The sequence below is a fragment of the Chrysemys picta genome, chromosome 24 (genome assembly GCF_011386835.1).
Source record: "Chrysemys picta bellii isolate R12L10 chromosome 24, ASM1138683v2, whole genome shotgun sequence".
In the NCBI taxonomy this organism is placed as follows: domain Eukaryota; kingdom Metazoa; phylum Chordata; order Testudines; family Emydidae; genus Chrysemys; species Chrysemys picta.
The window spans coordinates 10,271,946-10,297,979 of NC_088814.1; the positions used below are offsets into that span (position 1 = coordinate 10,271,946).

The 26,034-nt window shown below is 50.8% G+C and overlaps 1 protein-coding gene across 8 annotated transcripts in view; it reads right to left on the bottom strand.

Annotated features, from left to right (window-relative positions):
• Positions 1-11,846: 11,846 nt before the first annotated feature.
• CRHR1 (corticotropin releasing hormone receptor 1) overlaps positions 11,847-26,034 on the bottom strand; it is a 107,450-nt gene continuing 93,262 nt past the window's right edge. For 6 of the 8 annotated variants that reach the window (XM_065577700.1, XM_065577704.1, XM_065577702.1 and 3 more), the window contains 3 exons: positions 25,623-25,758; positions 25,013-25,054; positions 11,847-18,707 (listed from right to left, as the gene is read on the bottom strand). In XM_065577700.1, coding sequence (XP_065433772.1) covers positions 18,187-18,707; positions 25,013-25,054; positions 25,623-25,758 — 699 coding nt within the window. In that variant the 3' untranslated portion in view covers positions 11,847-18,186. Of the gene's footprint in view, positions 18,708-24,318; positions 25,055-25,622; positions 25,759-26,034 lie in introns of those variants that run through there. The other 2 variants (XM_065577703.1, XM_065577707.1) reach the window with 2 other exon arrangements.

Below are 26,034 nucleotides of genomic sequence, written 5' to 3' on the forward strand. Positions count from 1 at the left end.
TCCGGGTCTTCAGTGCCAATTCGGTGGTGGGGATGTCCGGGTCTTCGGCGGCAATTTGGCGGCAAGTTCCTTCAGTCCCTCTCTTCCTCTTCGGCGGCACTTCAGCGGCAGCTCAAACAGGTTTTTCTTTCTTTCTTTCTTTCTTTCTTTCTTTCTTTCTTTCTTTCTTTCTTTCTTTCTTTCTTTTTTTTTTTGCCGCTTGGGGCGGCAAAAAAGCTGGAGCCGGCCCTGCCGGCAATCCCACAGTTGCCAAAAGCCGCGGTGGTGTGATAAGATTGCCAGTGATGGACACAGACTGAACATCTAGCCAGAACGTCTTAAGGACCTAAGTAGAAATGGATCCAGGCGGCACTCAATCCGCAAGCAAGCTGATTCTCTTTGGGGTTTGCGCTGTTGCTGATTCCTATATATGCCCTGTATTTTGTAAAACACTTTGAGATCTTTGACAAAATGCACTATGAAAATGTGAGAAATTATATTAGTAAACCTTTTTTCTCTTTTATAAACTAAGTCCAAACTTTAACTCAGAGCTGTCATGATAATTACTCCTTTTATGCAATCCTTGAACAATAGTCTAATAAATTTGGTATTGTGCTGTCATCCAGCCAGCTACCTGGGCCAGTTCTCTGTTGCTAGAGGAATTCAGGAGCCCTAGTGAACTAGTTGTCGGAGAGGAAAATTCCATAGTAAGGTCAGTCTATGTTGTGAAGAATTCGAAAATAGGGAGAGTAGTGAACACCCACAGAGTTCAAGGTTCAATGTGGATAATCACCCTATGTTTTACATGCACCTCCAAACCTCAGAAAGATCTGAAGAACTGAGTGAGATGTCTTGCAAGGGAGAGTTTTCCAGTAAACCCTCTTCTTGGTGGAGCCAGATTAAATATTTAGCCTCCTTACAGAACCTTCCACCTGAAGTTCTCCAAGTGCTTTATGTACTTCAATGAACTGAATCTCTACATCGCTCTCTGAGGTAGACAATTGGACCAACTTCTGCTGGTGGAAGAGACAAGCTTTCACACTTACACAGAGCTCTTCAGTCTGGGAAAGGCAATCCAAGTGTCACAACTAAATAGGTGGGATGGATTGTTAAGCATAAGACATTTACACATGTTGCAAGAGACCATTCAAGGTGAAGTGGGCAGGTAACATCTCTGCATGCATAGGCCAAAGGAGGGTCAGTGGGTTACAGATTGTTGTAATGAGCCATAAATCCAGTGTCTTCACCAAGTCCATGATTTTTAGTGTCTAGCAAAGCTATGAAATTTAAGCTCCCAGGCTCATCTTTTGAAAGCATCATACAGGTTCCCTTTGATAGGTCAGATCTAGAGTGATCACCTTGTGAAAAGTGTTCACCCACACGTGATAGGGTGTTTGCACCTTTTATCATTTTCCTGTGTGAGTTCAGTTGAGAGCGTAGGGACTGTCTGGTTCCCCCACGTAATTGTTACTGGGGCATTTAGTGCACTGTCCAAGTGCCTCAATTTGGGTCAAATTGGGGTGTCACATTCTGGGACTGGTCACCTCAGTGGGCCACACCTCTATACAATGCCATCTGGAAGGATTCCAAGCCACTCGTGGCTCAGGCTTTGACCTCGTCTCCCTTCCAGCTTCTAAAGTTTGCTGTGGGCCCAGGGACTTTCCGATGAATGATGCTGTACAGCAGGCCTTGCTGGCCCCGAGGGTGTAACGGTGAAAGTCTAAACCTGAGAGCCAGGAGATGTGGGTTCTCTTCTCACCTCTGCCACTGCCTGGCTGCATGACCTCAAGCAAGTCACTGTCACAAGTCAAGTAAAATGGTGATAATGATCCCACCCCTCCCTTCTGCAGTGATGAGGGTAAGGACTAATGGGGGGCTGGCTCATAGTGGGAGGGATAGCTTAGTGGTTTGAGCATTGGCCTGCTAAATGCAAGGTTGTGAGTTCAATCCTTGAGGGGGCCACTTAGGGATCTGGGGCAAAATCAGTACTTGGTCCTGCTAGTGAAGGCAGGGTGCTGGACTCAATGACCTTTCAAGGTCCCTTCCAGTTCTAGAAGATAGGACATCTCCATTTATTTATAAGGGCTGGGGAGGTTTCTAACCCCTGGCGTGGAAAGCAGGAAAGGCTAGCATATCTGAAGCTGCTTGGGTGGTTGATGGCTCAGGCCTATCCGTCATGCTGGCAGGCATAAGGATCAGAGGGGCTCTAGCCACTTGCAGAAGGCAGGGAAAGAACATAGCTGTGACCACAGCCAGTGTCTGTTCGCCCTCCCTGCCATGCATGGCTAGGCAGCAGTTCTGCAGAAAAGGACCTAGGAGTTAAGGTGGACGAGAAGCTGGATATGAGTCGACAGTGTGCCCTTGTTGCCAAGAAGGCTAACGGCATTTTGGGCTGTATAAGTAGGAGCATTGCCAGCAGATCTAGGGACGTGATCATTCCCCTCTATTTGACATCGGTGAGGCCTCATCTGGAGTACTGTGTCCAGTTTTGGGCCCCATACTACAAGAAGGATGTGGAAAAATTGGAGAGAGTCCAGCGGAGGGAAACAAAAATGATTAGGGGGCTGGAGCACATGACTTATGAGGAGAGGCTGAGGGAACTGGGATTGTTTAGTCTGCAGAAGAGAAGAATGAGGGGGGGATTTGACAGCTGCTTTCAACTACCTGAAGGGGGTTCCAAAGAGGATGGATCTAGACTGTTCTCAGTGGTGGCAGATGACAGAACAAGGAGCAATGGTCTCAAGTTGCAGTGGGGGAGGTTTAGGTTGGATATTAGGAAAAACTTTTTCACTAAGAGGGTGGTGAAGCACTGGAATGGGTTACCTAGGGAGGTGGTGGAATCTCCTTCCTTAGAGGTTTTTAAGGTCAGGCTTGACAAAGCCCTGGCTGGGATGATTTATTTGGGGATTGATCCTGCTTTAAGCAGGGGGTTGGACTAGATGACCTCCTGAGGTCCCTTCCAACCTTGATATTCTATGGTTCTAGGAGACTTGATGCTTTTCGAAATAGGTTTCATTTCAGCTAGTCCCCATAGAGTGCTGGGCTGGTCTAAGATGCAGGGGAGCTGCTTCTCCGAGGCTCCTGCCTAGCTGGGAGCAGTCCCCAGCCACACCAAGCCAGGTGCTCTCCTTTGTCATTGTATTCCAGAGACGGGGCGGGATGGGGTTGCTGATGACTCAGTGACAAGGTGTTGGGTGGGCGGTGGCTAAGGCCGCTCCAAAGGTTCTCTAAGTCCCAGAGGACAGGTGACTCCATCCCCAAATCCACTGGCATAACGGGCCCTTTTATCAGCAACCTCAGCAAACAGGACTGGGACCCACTGAGCCCCCGCCCTGGAGCTGTCGTCTCACCAGAAGGGGTCACACGTGGTCAGGGGGAAGTGGTTTGGAACTAGGGTCCATGCTTTGTGGCTTGGGGGACGTCAGCTTCCAGCACTCTCCATCTGGCGTGTTTTACCAGCCCTTTAAAAAGTCTCCCCAGACGTGCTCATCTCCCAGGGCAGAGGCCGGACTGTATCTCTTGCCTTCACGTTTCCTCCAACCAGGAACAATCCAGCCCTTTGAAAATTTCATGAGAGCAGTAAAGCACCGTCGCTGCACGCCATTTCACGGTGACTGCTCTGACAAATGTGAGCCGGGCTCCTTCTGGGGAGCAGGGAAGACAAGCGCAGGGGAATGAAGGGATTAAATATTAATTTGAGAGTTTCATGAGGTTGGAATAATAATACAGGGGGGAGAGGGAGACATCTCTGGGCAAACGGCAATAAAAATGCTCAAATTAGACATTTTCAGCTGTAACAGGAAATGAGATTTTCCCTTCCCCCCACACCCCAGCCTGTAGGGATGAACTTAACCCCTGCTTGCCCTGTGTGTGGCTGCTGCGTACCAATGCCATTTACATCTTGGTTTTTTTTACTAAGCAGGGGACTCTATAGAGGCCCAGCAGGGAATGTGGTCAAGTAGGTGACTGAATCTTAGGATGCCTGGGTTCCATTCCCGGCTCTGCCGTGTGACCTTGGGGGGGGGGAGGGGGAAGTGGTGCCTCAGTTTACCCAGCTGAAAATAGCAGAGGCCTTTTTCTTCCCTGCCTTGTGTCAGCACTTATACCAGTGCAAAGTGGTGTTAAAACGCAGCCAGGTCAGACTAGAATGTAGAAATCCTACACATGAGGTGCAGGGCCAGGTGGATCAGGCTTGACAAAGCCCTGGCTGGGATGATTTAGTTGGGGTTGGTCCTGCTTTGAGCAGGGGGTTGGACTAGATACCCCCTGAGGTCCCTTCCAACCCTGCTATTCTAGGATTCTATGGCATGAGAGTCAGAATCAGAGTTTAAGGCCAGAAGGGGTCAGCAGATCATCTATTCTGACCTCCTGTATAGCACAGGCAACTAACCATCACGCTCTAATCCCTCCACCACACAGAATTAGGCCAAAGTATTACAGCCCACTGGAGATGACTGTTGTGTGCCACAGGCAGAGACCAGGAGGGACCAGGGTGTGTCAGTTCCCTAGGCCCTGTGATGGACAGAAAACCTGAGGCCAGGAGGGGTGCCAGTGGAGTAGCTCTCTTTTAAAAGGCAGTTGGGGTGCTCCTGGGGATGGCAGAGCTGTGATCCTTAACCTGTTACATAGAGAACAATCCAACTGCTAGCTCAACAGTTCATAGACTCAGAGACTATCAGGGTTGGAAGGGACCTCAGGAGGTATCTAGTCCAACCCCCGGCTCAAAGCAGGACCAATTCCCAACGGAATCATCCCAGCCAGGGCTTTGTCAAGCCGGGCCTTAAAAACCTCTAAGGAAGGAAATTCCACCACCTCCCTGGGTAACCCATTCCAGTGCTTCACCACCCTCCTAGTGAAAGTTTTTCCTAATATCCAACCTAGACCTCCCCCACTGCAACTTGAGACCATTACTCCTTGTTCTGTCAGCTGGTATCACAGACTGTGGGTCGGGATCCCAAAGTGGATCTGGACCCCATTTTAATTGGGTCACCGGGGGCGAGCATAGACTTGCTGGGACCGGGAGCTGAAGCTGAAATCCGAGCTCCACCCTCACCCTCCGGGTCATGTGGTAACCAGGGTCACAGTGCAATGAAGTTTGAGAACCGCTGTAGAAAGCTGAATGGACTGTGATAGAACCCATCTCACATGCCTTCCACACCCCTCTAATCGCCTCAAGTGCGTCAGCAGAAGAGTGGAGCCGGGAGAACATCATTTGACTGGGATTTGAAAAAGCCCTCTGACAAAGTCCTTTCTCCCCCGCCCAGGAAGCTACACTGTTAAAAGGAAATATGTTTTCCTTCGTAGCCGGTGGAACTCCCTGCTACTGGACGCCACTCTTGCCTGGAGTTTAGCAGGATGCCTAAAAGGCCTGAACCCCTCTACTTGTTCCTATATTACTCTGTGTGTCACTTCCCAGCGGAGTTGTACTGATGAGAGCTTGGAGAGAGAGCTGAGCCCATCGGTGGAGTGCGCAATCCAAGCACCAGCTCTAAGTATGGGCATTCCCTCCCCCAGCTCTGCTTCTGCAACGGCTTTGCGACAAAGGGGACGTCTACACTGCAGCCTGCACCCATGTCTGGGCCAACCCAGCTTGCCAGCAGCCCCACTGCAGGCTGCACAAGGCTTAGACGTCGACCTGGAGAAGTGACAGCCCCAGGGCAGGATCCTTGGCAGGGGTGCACGGAAAAGTGGTAATGGAAGGAGGAGAAGCAGCAAATTAAAGTCTCAGGCTTAGTGTGGGACAGCGAGTGTCCCCCATCCGTATGCTTAACATTTTCCAACCATAGCACAAGGTGAGTCATCTCCCCAGGACAGAGAAAGGAGGAGGGGCTTGAAGGTCACATGGTGAGTTAATGGTACAGTCAGGAATGGAAAACCCCCACAACTCCCCCCTGCCCATTCTGGGACCTTGTGCCTGGCCCCAGTCCCTCCTGGTCTCTGCCTGTGGCACGCAACAGCCATCTCCAGTGGGCTGTAATACTTGGCCTAATTCTGTGTGGTGGAGGGATTAGAGCGTGATGGTTAGTTGCCTGTGCTATACAGGAGGTCAGAATAGATGATCTGCTGACCCCTTCTGGCCTTAAACTCTGATTCTGACTCTCATACCATAGAATCCTAGACTAGCAGGGTTGGAAGGGACCTCAGGAGGTCATCTAGTCCAACCCCCTGCTCAAAGCAGGACCAACCCCAACTAAATCATCCCAGCCAGGGCTTTGTCAAGCCTGACCCACCTGGCCCTGCACCTCATGTGTAGGATTTCTACATTCTTGTCTGACCTGGCTGTGTTTTAACACCACTTTGCACTGGTATAAGTGCCGACACAAGGCAGGGAAGAAAAAGGCCTCTGCTATGCTACTTTCAGCTGGGTAAACTGAGGCACCACTTCCCCTCCCCAAGGTCACATGGCAGAGCCGGGAATGGAACCCAGGCGTCCTGAGACTCAATCACCTACTTGACCACATTCCCTGCTGGGCCTCTATAGAGTCCCCTGCTTAGTAAAAAAACCAAGATGTAAATGGCATTGGTACGCAGCAGCCACACGCAGGGCAAGCAGGGGTTAAGTTCATCCCTACAGGCTGCGGGGGGGGGGGGGGGAATCATTTCCTGTTACAACTGAAAATGTCTAATTTGAGCATTTTTATTGCCGTTTGCCCAGAGACGTCTCCCTCTCCCCCCTGTATTATTATGAATGGTGACCTCTATGTAGAGCCTGGTTCTGATGTTGCTGTCACAGACCGATAGGGTGACCAGATGCCCCGATTTTATAGGGACAGTCCTGATTTTTGGGTCTTTTTCTTATATAGGCTCTTATTACCCCCCACCCCCTGTCCTGATTTTTCACATTTGCTGTCTGGTCATCCTACAGACCGAGTGCCATGAATGAGACTGTGAGCAAACTTAGCCCTCGGCTGGGAATGGAGACATATCCTGAAGGAGCCTTCCTTCTGTTTCAGAAGGAGTCAGCGTGGCGGCTTTACTAATCTGAATGACTGGCATGTTCATTTATAGCTTCTTGGCTGGCTCTACAGCCAGCCTCTGGACTTGTGGCTTAATTCATAGCAGAGACGGCTTGGGGACTTTTTTGCAGCCTGGTGAATCGGATTGGGTATGCCGGGAGACTTGAGTTCGATTCCCTCCGCTGCCACGGACTGACTTTCTGACCGTGGGCAAAACACTTGATTTCTCTGTGCCTTCATTTCTCCATCTGTAAAATGGGGAGATTGACCCTGGCACACCTTGACGGAAAAGGGATTAGTCAGATGATGTGGTTCTGGCCTGGAAACAGACTTCTTGAAGCATGGGGGAGTTGGAACCTCTGGCTGTTTTTTTTTCAAACGCGAAAAATAAACGGGAGGGAAACAAAGTGACGTGGACACGTCACAGCCTTTCCACAGGTTTGATTGACGTTCGGGTCTGGCAATGAGCAAAGGCTCCAGTGGAGAGGAGGGTCTTCCTTCCTCCGAGCAGGGTCAGCTACTCCTAGACCCACTGGGCAACTGTGAGTGATCTGTGGGTCCTGCTGCGTGCTCCTTGGATTATGGAAGGCTCATGCTGCTAGGAAGGCTGGAGCGGTGGTTAGGGTATTAGTCTAGCACTTATAAGCCCCATATTCAAGTCACTGTGTGTGTGGAATCATCTGGCCTCTGTTCCCATCTGGAAAATGGGGATAATAACACTGGCCTACTCAAAAGGCGGTGACGAGAATAATGCAATGAGTGGGAGGTGATCCGGTAATAGGGGGCTGTAGACAGCTAAGTAGGGGGGTTGTATTTTATCCCCATCTAGCAGCTGGGCAAACAGAGAGAATAATAGGTTTATTGTTCGTATCAGTTAGGAGAGTGTTCCTTTCGCTCAGGGACTTGTGTGTTTGGAGCCAAAGCCCTGGGTTCTAGTTTTGGCTCCCCAAGCTTTATGCAAGATCTGGAATTGCATCTGCTACCGGCAGATGTGGACCTGTTCATAGCAGAGGGGTGCTGTCAGCAACTGGGTAAAATCCAGCGATGGACAAAGAGCTCTCGAGTTCTTTCCTTTCCTTTCTTTGTTTTGGTCTTGTCACTGCTGTAAATGAAGGGCTGTCTTCGCAAGATCTCAGTCCCCCGGAGCCTGAGAGCAGGGCACTAAATGTCACCCCGGCACTACCCCATATGGTGAAGGCTGAGCCGGCGCGATTTGTGGGGCGGGAGGCAGCCCCTGGAGAGGGCTTCGTTTGTTAATCAAATCAAGGGAGCAAAATGAAATGCCACCTGCTGTCTGTCTCTCCCATGTTGCATTCTAGGCTTTTGTGCTGTTGTCCCATTGAAGGAATTCACGGGGGCTCCTAGTTTCAATCTGCCTCAGCCCCTAGCCAAAGAGGGACCCCAGGACAGCCCCCGTCCTGCTGAACATCCTCCCACATTGTTCTCTGGCCTTGTCTAGCGCTGTGGGAAATCATTAAACTCTGCCACTCTGTAAAATGCTCCGCGCTCCGATGCAGTCAGAGAATGAATTCCAAAGACATGAGCATCCAAACGCTCGAGACAGCGCTTACAATAACAGGAGGGGTCAATGGCTGGCTAGGATGGGGGGAACTGGGTAGCCCAGGGCACTAGCAAGACCCTACAGAGCTTTTTACCTTTAGGTGTCTGCTTTAAAGCCACCCTGGCTGGATAGCAACTGCAACTCATCACCACCTGCCTGCCTGCTGCGTGGTTCATGTAACAAGTCTGGGGGCCTCAGCCCAGCTCTTCCCTAGTGCCCCTTGGCCCTGTTCTCAAAAGCGCGCCGCTCCTGGCTAGGCAGTGAAACAGAGCGGCCAGATTTTCCCAAAGTGTTTGAGGTCAACGGGGAGCCGCTGGGGAGCTGGGCACGTAAAAATCTGGCCTTTGTTGGCAGCATCCGTTAGCGAGGGTAAGGATGGAGTGGGCCATAGAAACTCACCTACCAGCTGACCCCTCCGGCTGGGCAAGTTGAGGCACATTGATGGGTGGGGACGATACCTGCCCAGGGGGAACTTCCAAAAGCACCTAAGTGATTTAGGCACCTACATCCTATTGACTTTCAATGGGATTTGGGCACGTTTGGAAATGTTACCTGTGGTCTCCAGGACTGTCAGGCTGGCCCCTTCAAAACACCTGGCCATTACTGCACCTTCTGTGACTTCCAACCGAGGAGTGTTTCACAGCATCTCCTGCAGGCATCTCTGTTGCGGGCAGGGGGCGTTACTTACCCAAAGGGAAAAGGACAGCGCTTGTCCCTTGTGCCTCCACTTGTCACTGCGCACGGTGCCTTCTTCTGCTTGGTGCTGCTAGCGTGTTCAGCTGCGGGAGCCTTCTACCAGAGCGTGCCCTACTCACGCATCAGGCCAGTGTGCTAGTGCCATGGGTCGTTTGTGGCTGGGCCGAAGCCTGTGGGAGGAAGGGGAGATATGGGGAGACAGCGGGGATGTGGGCGTGTGACAAAGGCATTAGTCCACGTGGAACTGAACGGGTGCCTATTAGCTCAGCCTAGGTTTGGGGAGAGTCCCTCAGCGCCGGAGGAGGTTTTTGCTAGTCCTCCACCCTCCTACGCTCCTCAGAGTGGCTGTGGAGGTTTTCTCTTCCCGTGTGGTTTTTTTTTTTGCCTTCCTATGGCATCAAACTATTAAAAAAGCCAAAGGGCGGCCCACACAATGTCTCTGAATGGACGTGACCCCACGGGCCGCGGGTTTAACTAAACCGAGTCAAAGACCCATCTAGTGACCAGTACAGAGCCCTGTCGTAGAGACACTGACTTCTAAGCCTTGCTTGCTTCGATGCAGAAGGCCTTGGGGGAAAACCCCGTGAGAGAGGAGAGGTACTGGAGCTAAAGGACAAGACTGGCACAAAAACAAATGGGGATCAAGTGGCCATGATGAAATGTAGGCTTGACATGAGAAGAGGGTTTCTAAGCAGCAGCAGAGGGAGGGTCTCGAACAGCCTGCCAGTAAGAGCAGTGGGGCCAGGAGACCCCAGGAGGCCAGACTAGATGATCATCGTGGTCCCATCTGGCTTTAGAATCTGTGAAGATGGAGCTTGATAAATTTATGAATGGGATGATATGATGGGGTTGCCTTGGTTACCCAGGAAGTCCTACGCCCTGTGTTCGAACAGAGCATCTCTTGTTCCCGCGATATACCGGGACATGATTGGAGGGTTACCACAGGATCATCTCGCCCTGCTAGAAGCGTGTCAGGAGATCTGAGGACAGCAAGCGACAGCTCATTAATCTGGGAATTGAGAACTTTAGTTATAATTGTTTGCAGGGTTGTGGTAGCTGTGTTGGTCCCAGGATATTAGACAGACAAGGTGGATGAGGTAATATCTTGTATTGACCCAACATCTGTTTGTGAGAGAGACCAGCTTTCAAGCTTACGTAGGGCTGAAGACCTAAAGAACTCTGGGTAGCTCGAAAGCTTCTCTCTCACCAACAGACGTTGGTCCAATACAAGATGTTACCTCACCCACCTTGTCTCTCTTAAATATAATTATCATGTAATCAGCAGGAACCTATAATTATTATTTATGTAATCATATAATTAATATATTTATCTATTATTTATATTTATGTGCCTAATGCTTCTGCCCCTCAAGCTCGGTGCAACACGTGAATTAATTCCGCACGAGACTAACCTGAGCAGAAAGAGACGTTTGTGTCCAAATTTCAGCAGTAAATGGAGATCCGTGGCATGACATTCAGTTTTGATTGGCCTTGCCCCCGAGGAACTGCATTGCAACGTTATTATAGCTTGGCCCAGCTAGTGAGGAACAGCCTCAGAGGCCTCATGCAGAAGTTCAAATAACACTGTGGTTTTCCAGCCCTACCACCTCAGCCTGTGAATTTGCTCACAGTCTAAAGGGAAGCGGCGGGAGGGAGGCCAAGGGTCAACCTGGTTTTTGCCTGAAATGGCGTGGGAGCTACTACACAGCCTCCGAGTTAGTCCTGAATCAATCACCACACTCACTAGGGGGTGCTGTTCGGCAGGGAGTTGTGTGGGGGATTCAGTAGGGGGTGCTCTCCTCTCTGATTAAAATGTCCCAAAGGTGGTGGTGGTGGGGGGGATGCTATGCTGCCGGGAGTGGTGGTGGCTCAGTAGGGGGCGATCTGCCCTCTGAGTCAGCGCTGAGCCCAGTACAATGCTGGGAGGCTCTGTGAGTGGTCGGGCGCAGTAGGGGGCACTCTCCCCTACATGTAGAAATTGACAGCTTGAGCCGTGTAATAATTTTTCAAACATATCATAGTAATAATTAGCACTTCCTGTCTGCAAACCGCACCGCCGATCCCACCCAACTCCCCTCGCATATCATGACCCCCGTAACAGATGGGGAACAGAGGTGCTGTGGGGGCTTGGCCCCTCTCACATTAAAGTGACAGGAATAGTAATACCCACAGCGTACTTGTTAGCAGTAGATGTCAACGGAGGTGAGTCTCCTTATCCCCGCTCTGCAGTTGGGGAAATGGCAGCACGGAGTGGGTAAGTAACTTGCCCCGGGGCAGAGCTGGGAAGAGAACCCAGGTCTTCTGAGCTCTGTCCACTAGGCCGCACTGCCTCCAAGGTGCCAGGTTAATTCTACAGCTCACCACCCAATTTTAGCTCATTTGGCACCCAAAAAGAAATAGCAGGATCAGGTTCTGCTTTGTATTTTGTGCCCTGGCTTCAACCCCTGATGCTTTCTGATGCCCATCATTGGCTGGAACTTGAAGACCGTGCCCTTCGATCTGAGGCTCTGGTCTTTTGGAAACAATTCCTCTTGAGATGTCCTAGATGTGGGGAGAAAAGGCAGGACTCCGGGGTCGCATCCAACAGGTGCGAAGAGCCATGACTGAACCAGCCCTTCCTTCTCCGGGAGACAAACACACCTGCAAAGTCCCCGTGAAATAATTAAAAGCAGTTTTAATCGAACAGAGTTGAGAGCACACCTGGCAACACACAGATTTTTAAAGCAAATTGTGTACATCTGAACAATCGTATAACAGGAGGATGAAATAAATAGTGACACACACACACAGCGCTGCTTTTTGTTGTCGTTTTTGAAAAAAAAAACCAGATTGCTTTGAGCCAAAACGACACGAGCCGCTTTTAAAATGCCCTTCGACCCAGGACTTTGGGGTGGTTTCTTAAGGTCCATTGCGTTATCGTTTTGTATGTACAATGGAAACACCCCCAGGGCATATCCCTTCTGTGAAGCAGAAGCTCCATTGATGTCTCCCACCAGCACACAATGGATAAATCAAACCGACCTCGTGGGAAGCCGATTGGGGGTTCTGTGTCGTGATTCAGCTCCCTGTTTGAAATGCTGCCCTTTGCGGCGAGAGGGCGCAGTGAAATCCGCACACAATGCTGTACCCACGACCGTATGGCCTTGCTGATTGGGATGTAAGCTGTGTGCTGGTCAAAGCGCTCGGAAATCCCGTTCTGTTGCCTGGACAAAGCGAGGCCTCTCGGAGAAGCAAAATAAAGCGGCGGGGTTTCGTTTGGTGGCTCTTAGGTGAGGTGGTTCCAAATCCTTATGCAGGTGACTGGCCCTGGTGAGGCCCCTCCATGGGGAGCAGGATACAGGGAGAGGGAGAAAGGGATTAGTGAGCCAGCTTGAGGTCTCCCAAACTGGCACCATCCTGCATCCATTCTCCCGGGCACCCAAGGACAAACTAAGATCATTGGCCCGCATGAGGGGATCCCAAGGAGGGAGCGCACTGGCCCCTCGGCGCTGATGGATTTCCGTGTTAAAGTGGGTGGGAATCGCCTGGACGTGATGGTTTGTTTAGGAGGCAGTTTTTATAGCTTGTGGGATGGCAATGTTCATTTCGTTTATTTGGCGAGGTGTCAGGCTGCAGGGCAAAACTATGACTGCGAAATCACGGGGCACTGGTGCCATTCCACACGGAGAGCTGGCAGGACGTAGGCTTGGCAGCAAGTTGGGCATCACACGTTGGCCTCAGTTTCCCTGGAATCTGATGAATGCCATTCCCGGTCCTGCTTGTGCTCGTTTCATTCTCTTTGGAGTTCACTTTCCGTATTGGATCCCTCCGCACCCTGGAGCCGGTGAACGTTTTTTGACTCTGCCTATTGTAAAGGGGTTCGTTTGAATCAGGTGTTCTACATGGCAGTCAATCCCATCCGGCTGGAAAACAAGGAGTTCCTGGGTCCCATTCCTGGGTCTGAGATGCCGTCAGCAAAGTACCGAGCCGTTGCCTCGTTCCTGGAGCTGGGCGCCACGTTTTTATTGAATATTTTTTTGCCGATATCAAAATGCTGAGAAAAAGTGTCAATTTGACAACAGCGCGTTTTGCAAAACCTCCCCCTACGAAGCGATTGGATATTATCCTAGCTCGACATTTTTGGCGTGGACCACTGTGATTTTTCAGTTTGAAATGATTTTTGACATGAAATGTATTTTTTTTATATTTTTAAAAAAGTAAAAGGGTTTCCAAAGGTTGAAATTGAAATGCAATGTTTTGATTGTACCAACATGAAACGTTTCCATGGACCCAAAGTGATTTTTCCTCCCAGAATTTCCTTTTGCGGGAAAATTCAATTTTTTGGTTTGTTCCAGGTTTGGAAGGGAACAAATTTAGAAACTGTGAAATTCTTTTGAAATGAAAAATCCAGGTCCTGCCCAGCTCTACTCATTTCTCCACAATGCTGCAGCACTTTGGAATTATTTTGGGGAAGTCCCATGGCCTGTGCGATACAGGAGGTCAGACTAGACGAGCACAATGGTTCCTTCTGGCCTTGGTATCTATGGACTTCTGTGTCTTCAGGTTGTGACATGGCTTGGATGACACGATGTTGCTGCATCACCATGTGCTGGTGAATCACCCCAATGAGAGAGCAACATCTTCAAGTTAGAACATGGTAACTATGACCCTCAGCATCAATTTAGGGCTTTTCAATGACCTGTGGGTTGTGAAGCAATTTCTGGGCATGTGGTCCAGAGATGGATCTCAGTTCAGGGAACATGCTGAAGGTTGGATGGAGGTTTTCACTGTGTGTTTTCTCCTTCTCCTCTCTAGCATCTTTCATTCCAGGATAACAAAGTGTTTTGTGCATATTAATGTGAAGCCTCAAAACTCCCTTTTGAGGAAGTATCATTAGTCCCACTTTATAGTGGAGAAAACTGAGACACAGAAAGGTGAAGTGACTTGCCCAAGGTCCTACAGTGAGTCAGTGGCAGAGTGGGGATTAGAAGCCAGGGGTCCTCAGGAATGAAGCATCTCCTAAAGCAGAAGGAAGCTAGACTAGTCAACCCTTTAACCATTACACCATCCTGCCCTTTAACTAGTGCACTCTCCTTGCCCTTATTAGAAGTGTTTGTTCATCTGTAGTGGCAACACTGATGAAATCTTGGCCCCAGTGCAGTCAATAGCAAAACACCCATTGACTTCAATGGGGGTCAGAATTTCACCTGATGTCTGTAAATTTTGCATAGGGCCCACCTGCCCCTGAGCACTAACTAGCTCATGTTCGGGGAGGATTAAGGTGAAATGAGACCCACAAACCACACCCGTGCTTTAGCCCCTTTGCCAGACAGACGGTCCTTCCTACACCCCATCCATCCGGGAAATATTCTGCTGTGAGAACTGCTGGCTCGTCAGCCACGTGGAACCGCCAGACACAAATGTGACCTGCTTGTGTAGGGAACATGGGACAGTTCAAACAAGCACAAAAATGGCCATCAGGGGAATCGGCCAGGACCCCAGAGAGAACCAAGCCTGGTACAGGGTCACTCTATCCCCTGCCTGGAGTGGTACTTCCTGGAATGAGATCTGCTGTCTGGCTAGCATTGGGTTACCAACCCCGCTTGTCCTTCTCTGAATGGCACAGCCTTGTACAGTCATAGATTTTAAGGCCAGGACTCCAGTGATCAGCTAGTCTGACCGCCTGTATACCACAGTCCTGAAAACGTCACCCCGTGATTCTGGCAGTAGGACAGCCCGTTTCCATTTAAAGCCTCCCGGTGATGATGAATTTGCCAGGTCCCTTGCTAACCTGTTCCAAGAATTATTTCCCCTCAGTGCATCTGGTTTCCCTTTTGAACTTTCCTGGCTGCAGCTTCTAGCTGGTGGATTTTGTTCTGCCTCTGCCAGCTACCTAAAAGAGCTCTCTACGACTGATATATTCTCTTGGCATAGGTATGGATGGATAGGGCTTCTGAGTTTAGGTTTTAACTGATAAACACTGATCAAACACCCCGGATACAGAACCCCAAAACAAACCAGTGTTTATCCAGTCAACACTGAAAAACACCAGGAATGGTTTCTCAATTCACGTGGATTTCACCCCTTTCCCAGCCCTGTGTGTTTACATAGGTGATGTCCCTACTCACTGGCTTGTATCTATGGGCTTGTCCACATGGAGCACCACTGCGGACTACAGGAGTGTGACTTCTAAAGCGCACTAGTGTGTTGCGCATTAATTGGTCTGTGTAAACCTTGCTGGTGTGCACCAGTTTCCCTACTGCACACGAACATGGTGCAGTTTGCAGCGGTACGAGGTGTATATTCAAAGGGAAAGCCCTGAAAATAACCCAGTTTTTGGACATCTACACAGAACTCAAAAATGACTAAAAATACCCTTCCCCAATGAAATTAATAAACCCTGAAAAATAGGACCCTACTCACAGACCACAAATAAATTGCCTTTTAACCATCTTCGATAAACTAAGCAGATGGAGCTCCATTAGACTCTCACTGGAAGGCAGGTTTTGCAGACCTGGAATCAACTGTATAGGTTTTTTCTAAACCTTCGCCAGTGGTTGAACATCCTTTTTGAAGTGCGGACACCGGGTCTGGATAAAGTCTCTCCAAGGCTGTAGACGGAGGTAGGGCCATGGAGTGAGAGGGGTATTTCAGAGAAGACGCTGGCACTCTTGATAGAACTTAATAACGCTGAGCAAAGACTTTCGGAGGAAGGTCAGTACAAGTAGATGGGTGTAGGTCTGTGTCATAGGGTTGGATGGGAAACGGATTCCCCATCCCATGAACATTTTTCAGATTTTGAATATTTTTCCCGTCCCAAGTTGGGATGAAAAGTGGAACTCTCGAACATTTTCATGACCCCCCCACAACCGCCCTCCTCCAAATTTCACTTCGGGCCAATTGAAACATTTATTTCAATTTCAACCATTTTTTTTTAAAAATGTCGTTACTCTAATTAGCTTTAATTTCTGAACAAAAAGTCTTTTGGACTTGGAAAACCATTTAGAAAACATCAAAACGGGACCTTTTTGGAGCTTCGAAACTTTCTTTTCAACCGCTGAGGAATTTGTCGTCACTCAGCCGTTCCTGAGAAAACGTGCAGTTTAGAAAAATGGACATTTTGGGGAGAAAAAAACGGCTCATCGAAGAATTCCTGACTAGCTCCACTGTCACTGCCATGAGTTTACAGGCTGAGAAAAGCAGGATTTGCATTTCTTTGTTAGTCATCTGCAATTTTTCTGTCGAGAAGGCACAAGCAAACCTTGCCCACAAACGATCTGTTTCCTAGCTCTCAGCTAAAGCAGTTCAGGGCAGCTAGGAATGTTTGCCACACAGCTCTACCCACCCGGCCCATACAAGGCCGAAGATCCAGAAATCTGGAGGGTTTATGCAAATGATTCATTATCCTCATTTGCATACTGAATGAATACGCATAAATATGCGGAAGTTGCTGGATTGTAAAACTGCAGGTTTCAGAACATGCCACCCATGCCCTACCGGTCTCTCCTCGGTGCTTTCTGTAGTTCTCCATCTCAGCTGTACACCCTTCGGGAACAAAGCCCGGAGGAGCAGCTTGAGACCACGGGGTAGCTCAGCCCCATGGCCCCCCACGGCTCTCCTGCGGGAATTGCGGCCTGTAGACAATGCAGCAGAGTTGGACCAAATTTTGCTTACGTTAGAAAAAACAGACATCAAAGCCGTGTGGTCGGATGAAGCATAAAACCAAGGTGCTTTATGTGTGTGTGAGTTGCATGATTGTAAGTGTGTATGTGTGTGTAGGAGAGTGCGTCTGTGTGTGAGGGTGTATGTGTGCGTGTGGATTTGGGAGAAGTTAAAAGATTTTGTGGGACTTTTGACTCCCTCTTCCCAAGGATCCGGGTGTGAACCCAAGTGTCCTCCAAATCCTTGTCTTGCCATGGGCAGAAGCCAACACCCCCCCCCAATTCAATTTTCCCTGGTGTTTCAATGGGAGCTGCCTTCCTCTTCTTCGCACCCAGCCCATGGCCCTATTATGCCAGGTCTCTGCTCTGGGAGGAAGAATCTCCTCCCCACCCCACTTGCTGCATCTCCACTAGCATTGCTGATCTAGTGTTCATTTACCCACTTCCTCCCCTGGGCTCTCATCTCCATGTTGCCTATGGGCGCTGGCTCTTTCCACCTTAGTGCGGGTGAAGAGGGGTTTTCCGCTGGCGTGGGCTGGCCCGGCGGGGTCCAGCGGGCGTTCCACTCGCGCGCTGGGCTAACGCCAGAGGAGTGAGCGTGAGGGCCAGTCCCTGGGGCGAATGCTGCCAGGAAGACTCAGGTTACGCTCACAAACGCTGAATTCACACAACTACGTGCGGGCCTGGCTGCCGCGGGTCCTCGCCAGGCACTGCACGCTGGGGTTGTGGGGGGGCAGCAGGGTGACCCCAGTGCTGCAGCAGGCCGCGTGACCTCGCCAGGTGTCCCGCTTGGTGCGGGGCGACAGGGGGGATGCGGGGGGATGAATCATCACAGGGTCGGAATAAAACAGAGGCATAAGGCAAAGCACAGAAATGGCACCGAGCAAACTGCGTTCGTGGCCCAAGCAGCCAGGCTGTCCTCTGGGTTAACGCACATCAGGGCATCCCTTCCCAACACCGCAGCTTGCAGAGGTCCTTCAGGGCATCTGCACTGGCAGCAGGAGCCTGGAAGCAGCGTTTACCAGCCTTGCCCCCCAGAACGGGTTAGCAGGGCCGTGGGGTGGCAGTGGCTTCGGACAGGGTCGTTCCCGAGGGGCCATCGCCATGTGCCACAAACAGGGCTTTCACCACGCCTTTGGATGCAGACCTGCCGTGCAGCCGCTGAACCAGAGCGAGAGATACCCATGGGAATGGGGAGAGAGGCAAGAACATAGACAGGTCATATCCCATCCATGTGACCAGTGCTAGCCGGACCGGGGCTCTCACTGGACGAACACGGGTTTCCGCTACACCTGCTGCTAGGTCAGGACTGGGGCGGATGCTGGACTCTGCCGTATCTCCAGCAAACCTGGCATCACTCGGGGAATTGCTCTGCCCTCAGCCGGCCTTGGGATAAGGTGACTGGACCGTTGTCCTCCGTTGCTGTAGGCCTTGCCAGGGCCACCAGATATTGCCCAGACCCACAGTCCTGGGCCAGGGAGGTTCTGGCCTCACAAGGGTTTGGGAGAATAAGAAAGAGCTTCTCTGAGCTCTGGTCTCCCAGGGCAGACACTGGCGAGGGGTTTCTTTGGTGTCGGACAGTCCCTGCCCCCGCCGGGACTCTGCTGTGCTTGTGGGGCTGGGGGTCCGTCCTGGAAGTACAGGGCCCACAGGCCGTGCTCAGTCTGCAGTGCAAGTAGCGGCGGCTCTGCTGCAAACCTTGGCTCCCCTCCCGCGCGATGGCTTCCTCCCCGCTCAGACAGCCGTCGACTGCTTGATGCTGTGGAAGCTGACGCGTGTCGGCGACGTAGGGATGGACATGGCTCTGGCCACGCGGGCGCGGATCGAGTGCTTGTCCTGCCACCGGTGCCATCTCTTCCGCACGGCGGAACGGACCTGCCAACACATTGCAGAGCACACAGGGCATTTACTACCCATGTTGCGGAAGAGGGCTTTCCTTAGCCCTGAGGCAAGACTGGGGCAAGATTTCCCTCTCCCATTGCACAGCCTGGCAATACACCTAAGAACTAAGGGGCTGAAAGCAGGTTACAGACATCAATGAACTAAGCCCTCAAACTCCCCAGAAGGAAGGGACAGTTCATGGCATTATCCCGTTTTTGTAGATGGTGAAACTGAGGCACAGAGCAGGGACATGACTTGCTCAAGGTCCCCCTGGAGTTCTGGGGCTTGCCTCATGCTGGAGGTCAAACTAGGTGATCAGAGTGGAGCCTTCTGACCCCCAGAGCCTATGAATCTGCGGAAAATGCTTATCTCAGTGTGCCGGGGGGAGAGTTGAGGCAGATGGGAGAGGGGGTCGTTGCAATGGGAGATTCGAGCCCAGCAGTTCTGACTCCAAACCCTTTGCTCTAACTGACAAGGCAGCCTCCTTCCCAGAGCCAGGAACAGGTCCCAGGAATCCCAACTCCCAGGCCCGGCTAGTCCCTCTCCATGGTTGGACCCTGATCTCAATAAATCCTGTCTTTAAAGGTCTGACAGGAAACAACAGCAATGATCCCAGCTCCAGGAACACGAAAGAGTGAGCAGGAGATAAATCCAGACTCCGGCTATAAAAAAAAGGGGCTAGCGGCTCATAAACCCGAGGCTGTCTAGTGTGTGACAGAGGGCAAGTGAGCGATGGGCTCACGGAGTGTCTTTATTACTTGTCTGGTCCGCATCTGTGTCAGTTCTAACCTAGAGCGGCGCAGATGCCTTGGGTGGCTGGTAAATATCAGAGATTCACAGATTCCAAGGCCAGCGGGGCCCATTGTGCTAATCTAGTCTGACCTCCCGTACGACGCAAAGAATACTGCCCGGCGTTACTGCAGTAGGGCGGTTGATTGGCAGCAAGGTGCGAATTCCACCAACGGGGACAGAAGCCGCTGGGGCGGATGAAACAGCCGCGTGGGGACAGATTTCTTAGTCCCCGTCATTAGCCTTCCAAATATTTAACACCTGGGCTGCTAACTAGCTGGCACTGCCCCCTTTCTGTCCCCTTGGCTCCGAGCTACTCGAGTTAGTGCAGGGGACGATGTTTCCCACGGAACCGCCCCGGCCGGCAATCCGGTCTCGGCGCATTGTTTGTGCCGTGGGCACTGCAGCAGAACCGGGCCACACGCACTGCGCAGTCCAGCAGCGTGTCCTGTCCGACAGCGGAGCTAGGAATGGGATCGAAGAGCCTGGTCTACGTAATGGCTACTGGGCGTGTCTGCATCTCAGCGCTTCGTGACCCTGGGCGAGCACTGAAATTCTGGAGGGCTCTGAAATTCCCAGGGCGTCTCCAGCGGGGTCCCATCCTAAGCTGCCTGTGATTTGCTCACTGGGGCAAATGCCAACTGCTCCCCAGCTTGCCTTGCTGCAATCCTATGGGAGGCCCTGACAGCCCGGTGATGAGATGGAGAATCACAGAATCATAGAACATCAGGGTTGGAAGGGACCTCAGGAGGTCATCTAGTCCAACCCCCTGCTCAAAGCAGGACCAATCCCCAACTAAATCATCCCAGCCAGGGCTTTGTCAAGCCTGACCTTAAAAACCTCTAAGGAAGGAGATTCCACCACCTCCCTAGGGAACCCATTCCAGTGCTTCACCACCCAACCTAGACCTCCCCCACCGCAACTTGAGACCATTGCTTCTTGTTCTGTCATCTGCCACCACTGAGAACAGCCGAGCTCCATCCTCTTTGGAACCCCCCTTCAGGTAGTTGAAAGCAGCTATCAAATCCCCCCTCATTCTTCTCTTTTGCAGACTAAACAATCCCAGTTCCCTCAGCCTCTCCTCATAAGTCATGTGCCCCAGCCCCCTAATCATTTTCGTTGCCCTTCGCTGGACTCTTTCCAATTTGTTCAGGTCCCTTCTGTAGTGGGGGCCCCAAAACTGGATGCAATACTCCAGGTGTGGCCTCACCAGTGCCAAATAGAGGGGAATAATCACTTCCCTCAATCTGCTGGCAATGCTCCTACTAATGCAGCCCAATATGCCGTTGGCCTTCTTGGCAACAAGGGCACACTGCTGACTCATATCCAGCGTCTCATCCACTGCAATCCCCAGGTCCTTTTCTGCAGAACCTCTGCTTAGCCAGTCGGTCCCCAGCCTGTAGCAGTGCATGGGATTCTTCCATCCTAAGTGCAGGACTCTGCACTTAGAGACACAAGGAGGCTGCTGCTGCTGGCGTGAGCTGCAGAGGAGAAGGCTCTTGCACCCACCGTGTCTATAGGGTTGGGCAGAGAGGACGCCAATGCTAAAGGAAGGGAGTGGGGAGGGCTGTACAGAGAGAGAAGGTCAAAGGCGGAGTGGGGGGTGGATTTTGAACTGGGTCCAAACCGTGTTGGTGAGTGGGGTGCACGTAGCCATACTTCTTTGACGAGGAAGGCAGCATTCTGCACTTACTAGACTCTGGAGAGCTGTGATTGGGGATGTGGCTGGACAGCAGCTGCTGCAGGGGAATAGACTTGTAGGAACCAAGGAGGAAAGCGGCAGATGGGAAGTCGTAGCATATGCGGGAGGTTGCAGAAGGAAATGACAGGCAGATTTGCGACATAGGAGATGAGGGAGGAGAAGCGGAGTTTAGGGTCAAAGATCACAGCAACAGGAGGTCAGAGAAAGGAGCTTTTTACCTGATCCACATGGAAAAAAATAGCCTCTCTCCACCTGCTACAAATTCAGTAGCTGGCAGCATCTTTCCCTTGTTCTGGGCTTCAAATGACTTTATGACTTAGACAGGAAACATATGATTTGGAACACACATCTCAAATAATATCATTGTTATCTCAAATAATATTTTTGTTATATGTAGCCCTGCCATTGTTATCAGACGGCAGTGCTACATAGAGACCTACACATTCTTTTTCTTAGTGTGCGAGCAAGTTTTTAGTCTTAGAAGAAATGCCATGTTGGTTTTCAGATATGGTTTCCTTGTGGGGAGCTGTTGCAAATAGCAGGAGAGTTTGCTCTCTCCCTTAACCTCTGTAAGCAGAGTCTGCTCCGGGGATAGAGTTGGGAGCTGGGCATTGGGATTTGGACTGTGTGTACTGAAAGAGGGGATTGCCTATGTGCTAGCTGTGCCCACCTCTGTTCCAGGACTGATGAATATACAGTAAATAAACAAATTACACCAATATCCCCTGCCTCCACATTACTGATTTCTCCTCTAACAGGAAGCGGACTTGCAAGGTCCCGACAGCTGCTACCTCTCTGCAGAGGGGTGCTGTTATTATTTACCACGTGCTGAATGCCAAGAGGGCTCAGGGCACGCAGAGGAGTCATGGCTCTGCCCCAAGGAGGTTACAAGCTAGTCTGCAGGGAAGCTAATAACAGAGTCACACATCGGCTCCCTGGTCTCCAACACGCTGCATTAAAACCCTCCATGGGTAACCTGGAGAAAACACCACCGGCCTTCCTTTGTCCCCATTTTCACTGCCCCCCTGGTGGGCTCAGGAAGGATTCTGAGCTGCTTCCCAACAGGCCCTCTTGGAAGTCCCACTTTCAGTTCCTCTGCTGCGCTGGCTAGTTTGCAGCAATGCATCCTGTCACCAAGATGTCTGTCCCTTCCCCTCCATGCATTGCAAAGCCCCCCGGATTCCTGGTTCATCCCGTCCCACATCTCCCCTCTGGGTTTCAAGCTCTCCAGGAGCCATTCCAGCACATTTCTCTTTTCAGCCCCTTTCTAGCTAATGTTCCTTCCCTGTTGGGAGTGGCTGTTGGGGCAGGAATGCTGCCATGGGATTAGAGGAAGGGACTTGCAGTGGGACTCACTAGCTCCTATGCCTGGCTTTGGGAGGAAGTGCTGGTTAGTGGTTATAGCAGGGAAGTGGGCGTCAGGACTCCGGTTGCACTGCAAGCTCTGCCACTGACTCACCGCATGACCCTTCGCCATGTTACTTCTCGAGTTCCCTCTCTGTAAGTAGGGGCCACGCTAATTCTCCACAGCTGTGTTGTGAGGATGAATTGGTAAATAGCTGAGTGCCCAGCATTGTGGCCCAAATCCTCAATTACTTCCACCAGAAGTTAGGAGCCTAAACACTTTTGAGGATCTGGGCCTATTTAGAACATAAGAACGGCTAGATTGAGTCAGACCAAAGGTCCAAGGTCCATCTAGCCCTGTATCCTGTCTTCCCACAGTGGCCAATGCCAGGTGTTTCAGAGGGAATGAACTGGCCAGGAGATCATCAAGTGATTTGCTCCCTGGTCACTTTTGGCCTGACTGACCACAGCAAACTGCCTGTTATCAAAGCATAAGCCATGAAGGAGCTTAGAGTCATCCTCAGTGACTGAACAAACCCTCCCGCCTTGGTGATGGGGAGGGCAAAGCCAATCTCATCCTTGAATTATTAACTAGACCATTTTGCCGCTTTGCAGAAGGTGGGAAACAGTTTAAAAAAGAAAGTTTTTGAAAATAATAATAATAATAAAAAAAATCCATCCACAAAATTCCCAGGACAGAAACAGCCACGGGGGGTGAATTCTTTAGCAAACACCAGACTGTTAGCTCACAGAGCTGCTGGCTTGGGAGCTGTCTCTCCCCGAGGGAAGGCTATGGACGGGTACAGTAAAGAGATGCCATGTTTCCTTCGGCGTCGGAAAAGGCTTTTTATGTTCCCCAGCCCCCGGGATCTGTCTTGTACCCAGCCATCCGTTCTTACAGCTAGCAAAGGTGTGAAAGCAATTGCAGGGAGGCATAATACTTAGTCCTGGCAGGGGACTGGACTAGATGACCTCTTGAGGTCCCTTCCAGTCCTATGATTCTATGTGAAACACAGAAACACAACTGATTAGCCTAGAGAGGGGCTTTGGTTCTTTTTCTCGTGGGTCACAATGCGCTAGGTTTGGGGAACCGATCCCTGTATTCAAACAGATGGTGCACCCGACACTGGTGTGCAGCCCCGGCAAACTCTGCTCATCTTAGGAAAGGTTTACAGGGACACCACCTAATGGACAAATTGAACTGGGGTCTCGTCGTGACAGTTTTCCCATGCACTGCGTCAAAATAGCCTCACGCGCCTTCGGCCAGCCCAGCGGCGCCTTTCTCCGGCCACGGGAGCAGAGTGGGCTGAAATGTCCTCATGGAAAAGGAAGTTAAATGAAAAATGGGGCCAAACTGAACATTTGTATGGAAAGTTTCGTTCCGGCCAAAATTTCCCAAGGCCTAATTGTTTTTTTCAGTAAAAGCCTTTGGTGAAAATATTCGGTTTTCAGGAAAATGTTTGGTTTCTGATTTGCAAAATCTGACCCTTTTCACCAAAAAAACCCCAACCCCAACTTTATAATGGAGATATCCCATCTCCTAGAACTGGAAGGGACCTTGAAAGGTCATCGAGTCCAGCCCCCTGCCTTCACTAGCAGGACCAAGTACTGATTTTGCCCCAGATTCCCAAGATTCCTAAGTGGCCCCCTCAAGGATTGAACTCACAACCCTGGGTTTAGTAGGCCAATGCTCAAACCACTGAGCTATCCCTCCCCCCCCATAAATGTTTTTAAGACACTGAAAATGTTTCTGTTTCCAGTTTTCCTTTTTTGTTGAAAAAAAAACCCCAAACCCAAGACAGTTTAATGGGAAATTCTGATGAAAACGATTCAAGCCTGAGGTTTTCCCATGATGAATACTTGCCATTTTTTGACCTGCTCTCCCCAGAAGTGACGTGTGTGTGTGTCTCCTGCTTACCAGTTTCGTACCTTGGAAATTAATCCCAAGGAGGGCAACAATCCCAGAATCTGTTCAGTACAGACAGGGAATGTAGCAATTGCATACAGCTGTGACTGCCTCTTGGCCTTCCAGACGATGCAGTGCTGAGTTTGTTCCTGAAATGCAGGGCCGGGAGCTGGCGTATTTGTGAATAGCGCCGATTACAAGCTCTGCGGGAACAGATCTGGCATTGTCGGGGGAAGATGGGTCCCATTGATGAATTGACTCCTTTGGGACCACACCCAGCTCTGCCGATGCACCTCGGTCCCTGGCCTTTAATACCCCTGCCAGCCGATTTGGACACATGTTAAAACCACCACATTTGTTTCATTATGCCTCCAAGTGTCAGGAAACCCCAGGTCTCCCAGGGTGACCAGATGGGCCCATCTCCCCATCCATGAATACAGTCGTTAGATTGGGCGGACAGGGCTGTTTCATTTGCCAGGCACAGAGGGAACCGCCATGTGGAAGCCATAAAGCTGAGAGATCCCCTTCCATCCTCCCACCTCACCAGGAAATGCTCACCTCGCTGTTCAGGAAGCAATAGAAGACGGAGACAAAGAAGCCCTGGAAGAAAGAAACACAGTCATTATGATCTGTGGGGAACCAGTGCCCACGGGCTGCTCTGGGGCTGATAGCCACCTGCGTTGCATTGATCAGACATGTCCATTCTTGTCATGTGTGCTTTCCTTAAAGCCCGAGCTCCTGGAGTCAAGTGATGGAGTGAGAATCTTGGCTGCCATTAAACAAAACAGGAAGTTTCTGCCCCTGTGGTTGCAGAGAAAAGCTGGAAATGTGAGCGGGGTGTGGCTGACAGGCCCAGAAATCAAAAGGCAAAGAAATAGACTCCTCTCAATTCATGTCTTTAATCTCACGATTTTTAAGCCAATCTCTGGTTTGTTGCGGTGTGGGGCCAGCCTGGCTAAAATCTTGCCATTTCACAGGGTTTTGTGTAGAACCCAGCAGTGAGGGTGGCCACTGATCTCAATACGGCCTGGGGACCTCAGAATCCCCAGGATGTGCATCTGATGCAACTTCAGGCACATTTTCCAGCTGGGTGACATATCTCCTGGGGGCGTGAGCCTGCTGGTGCTGGCAGGGTTCTGGCCAGGAGGGGGTGATGCTGGGCGCATACCTGGAAAGATTCCAGGAAGGAGTTGAAGTAGATGAAAACGACCTGGGAGATCTCGTCTTCCCCCGGATTCACGAAGAACAGCATGTAGGTGATGCCCAGCAGCGGCAGCAGGACCAGCGTGGCCTTCACTGCTTTCCTGAGGAAGGAACACGGGGTTCAACCACATCAGCACCACAGCAGATTCCTCCCCCCGCCGCTACCATGGGCCAATCTGAGCGGGGAGGCTGGGATCAATGTCTCTTACAGATTATTGTGAGCAGGGGAGTGGGGCAGCCACAGAAGCTCGCTGGATGATGATAATTAATGTGATGCGGTAATGCCGGGGTACAAAATATCTAGGCATGACAGAGTAGGTCGTGCGGGTGGGGCAGTGGCACTGTATATGAAAGAAAGCCCGGAATCAAATATTGGA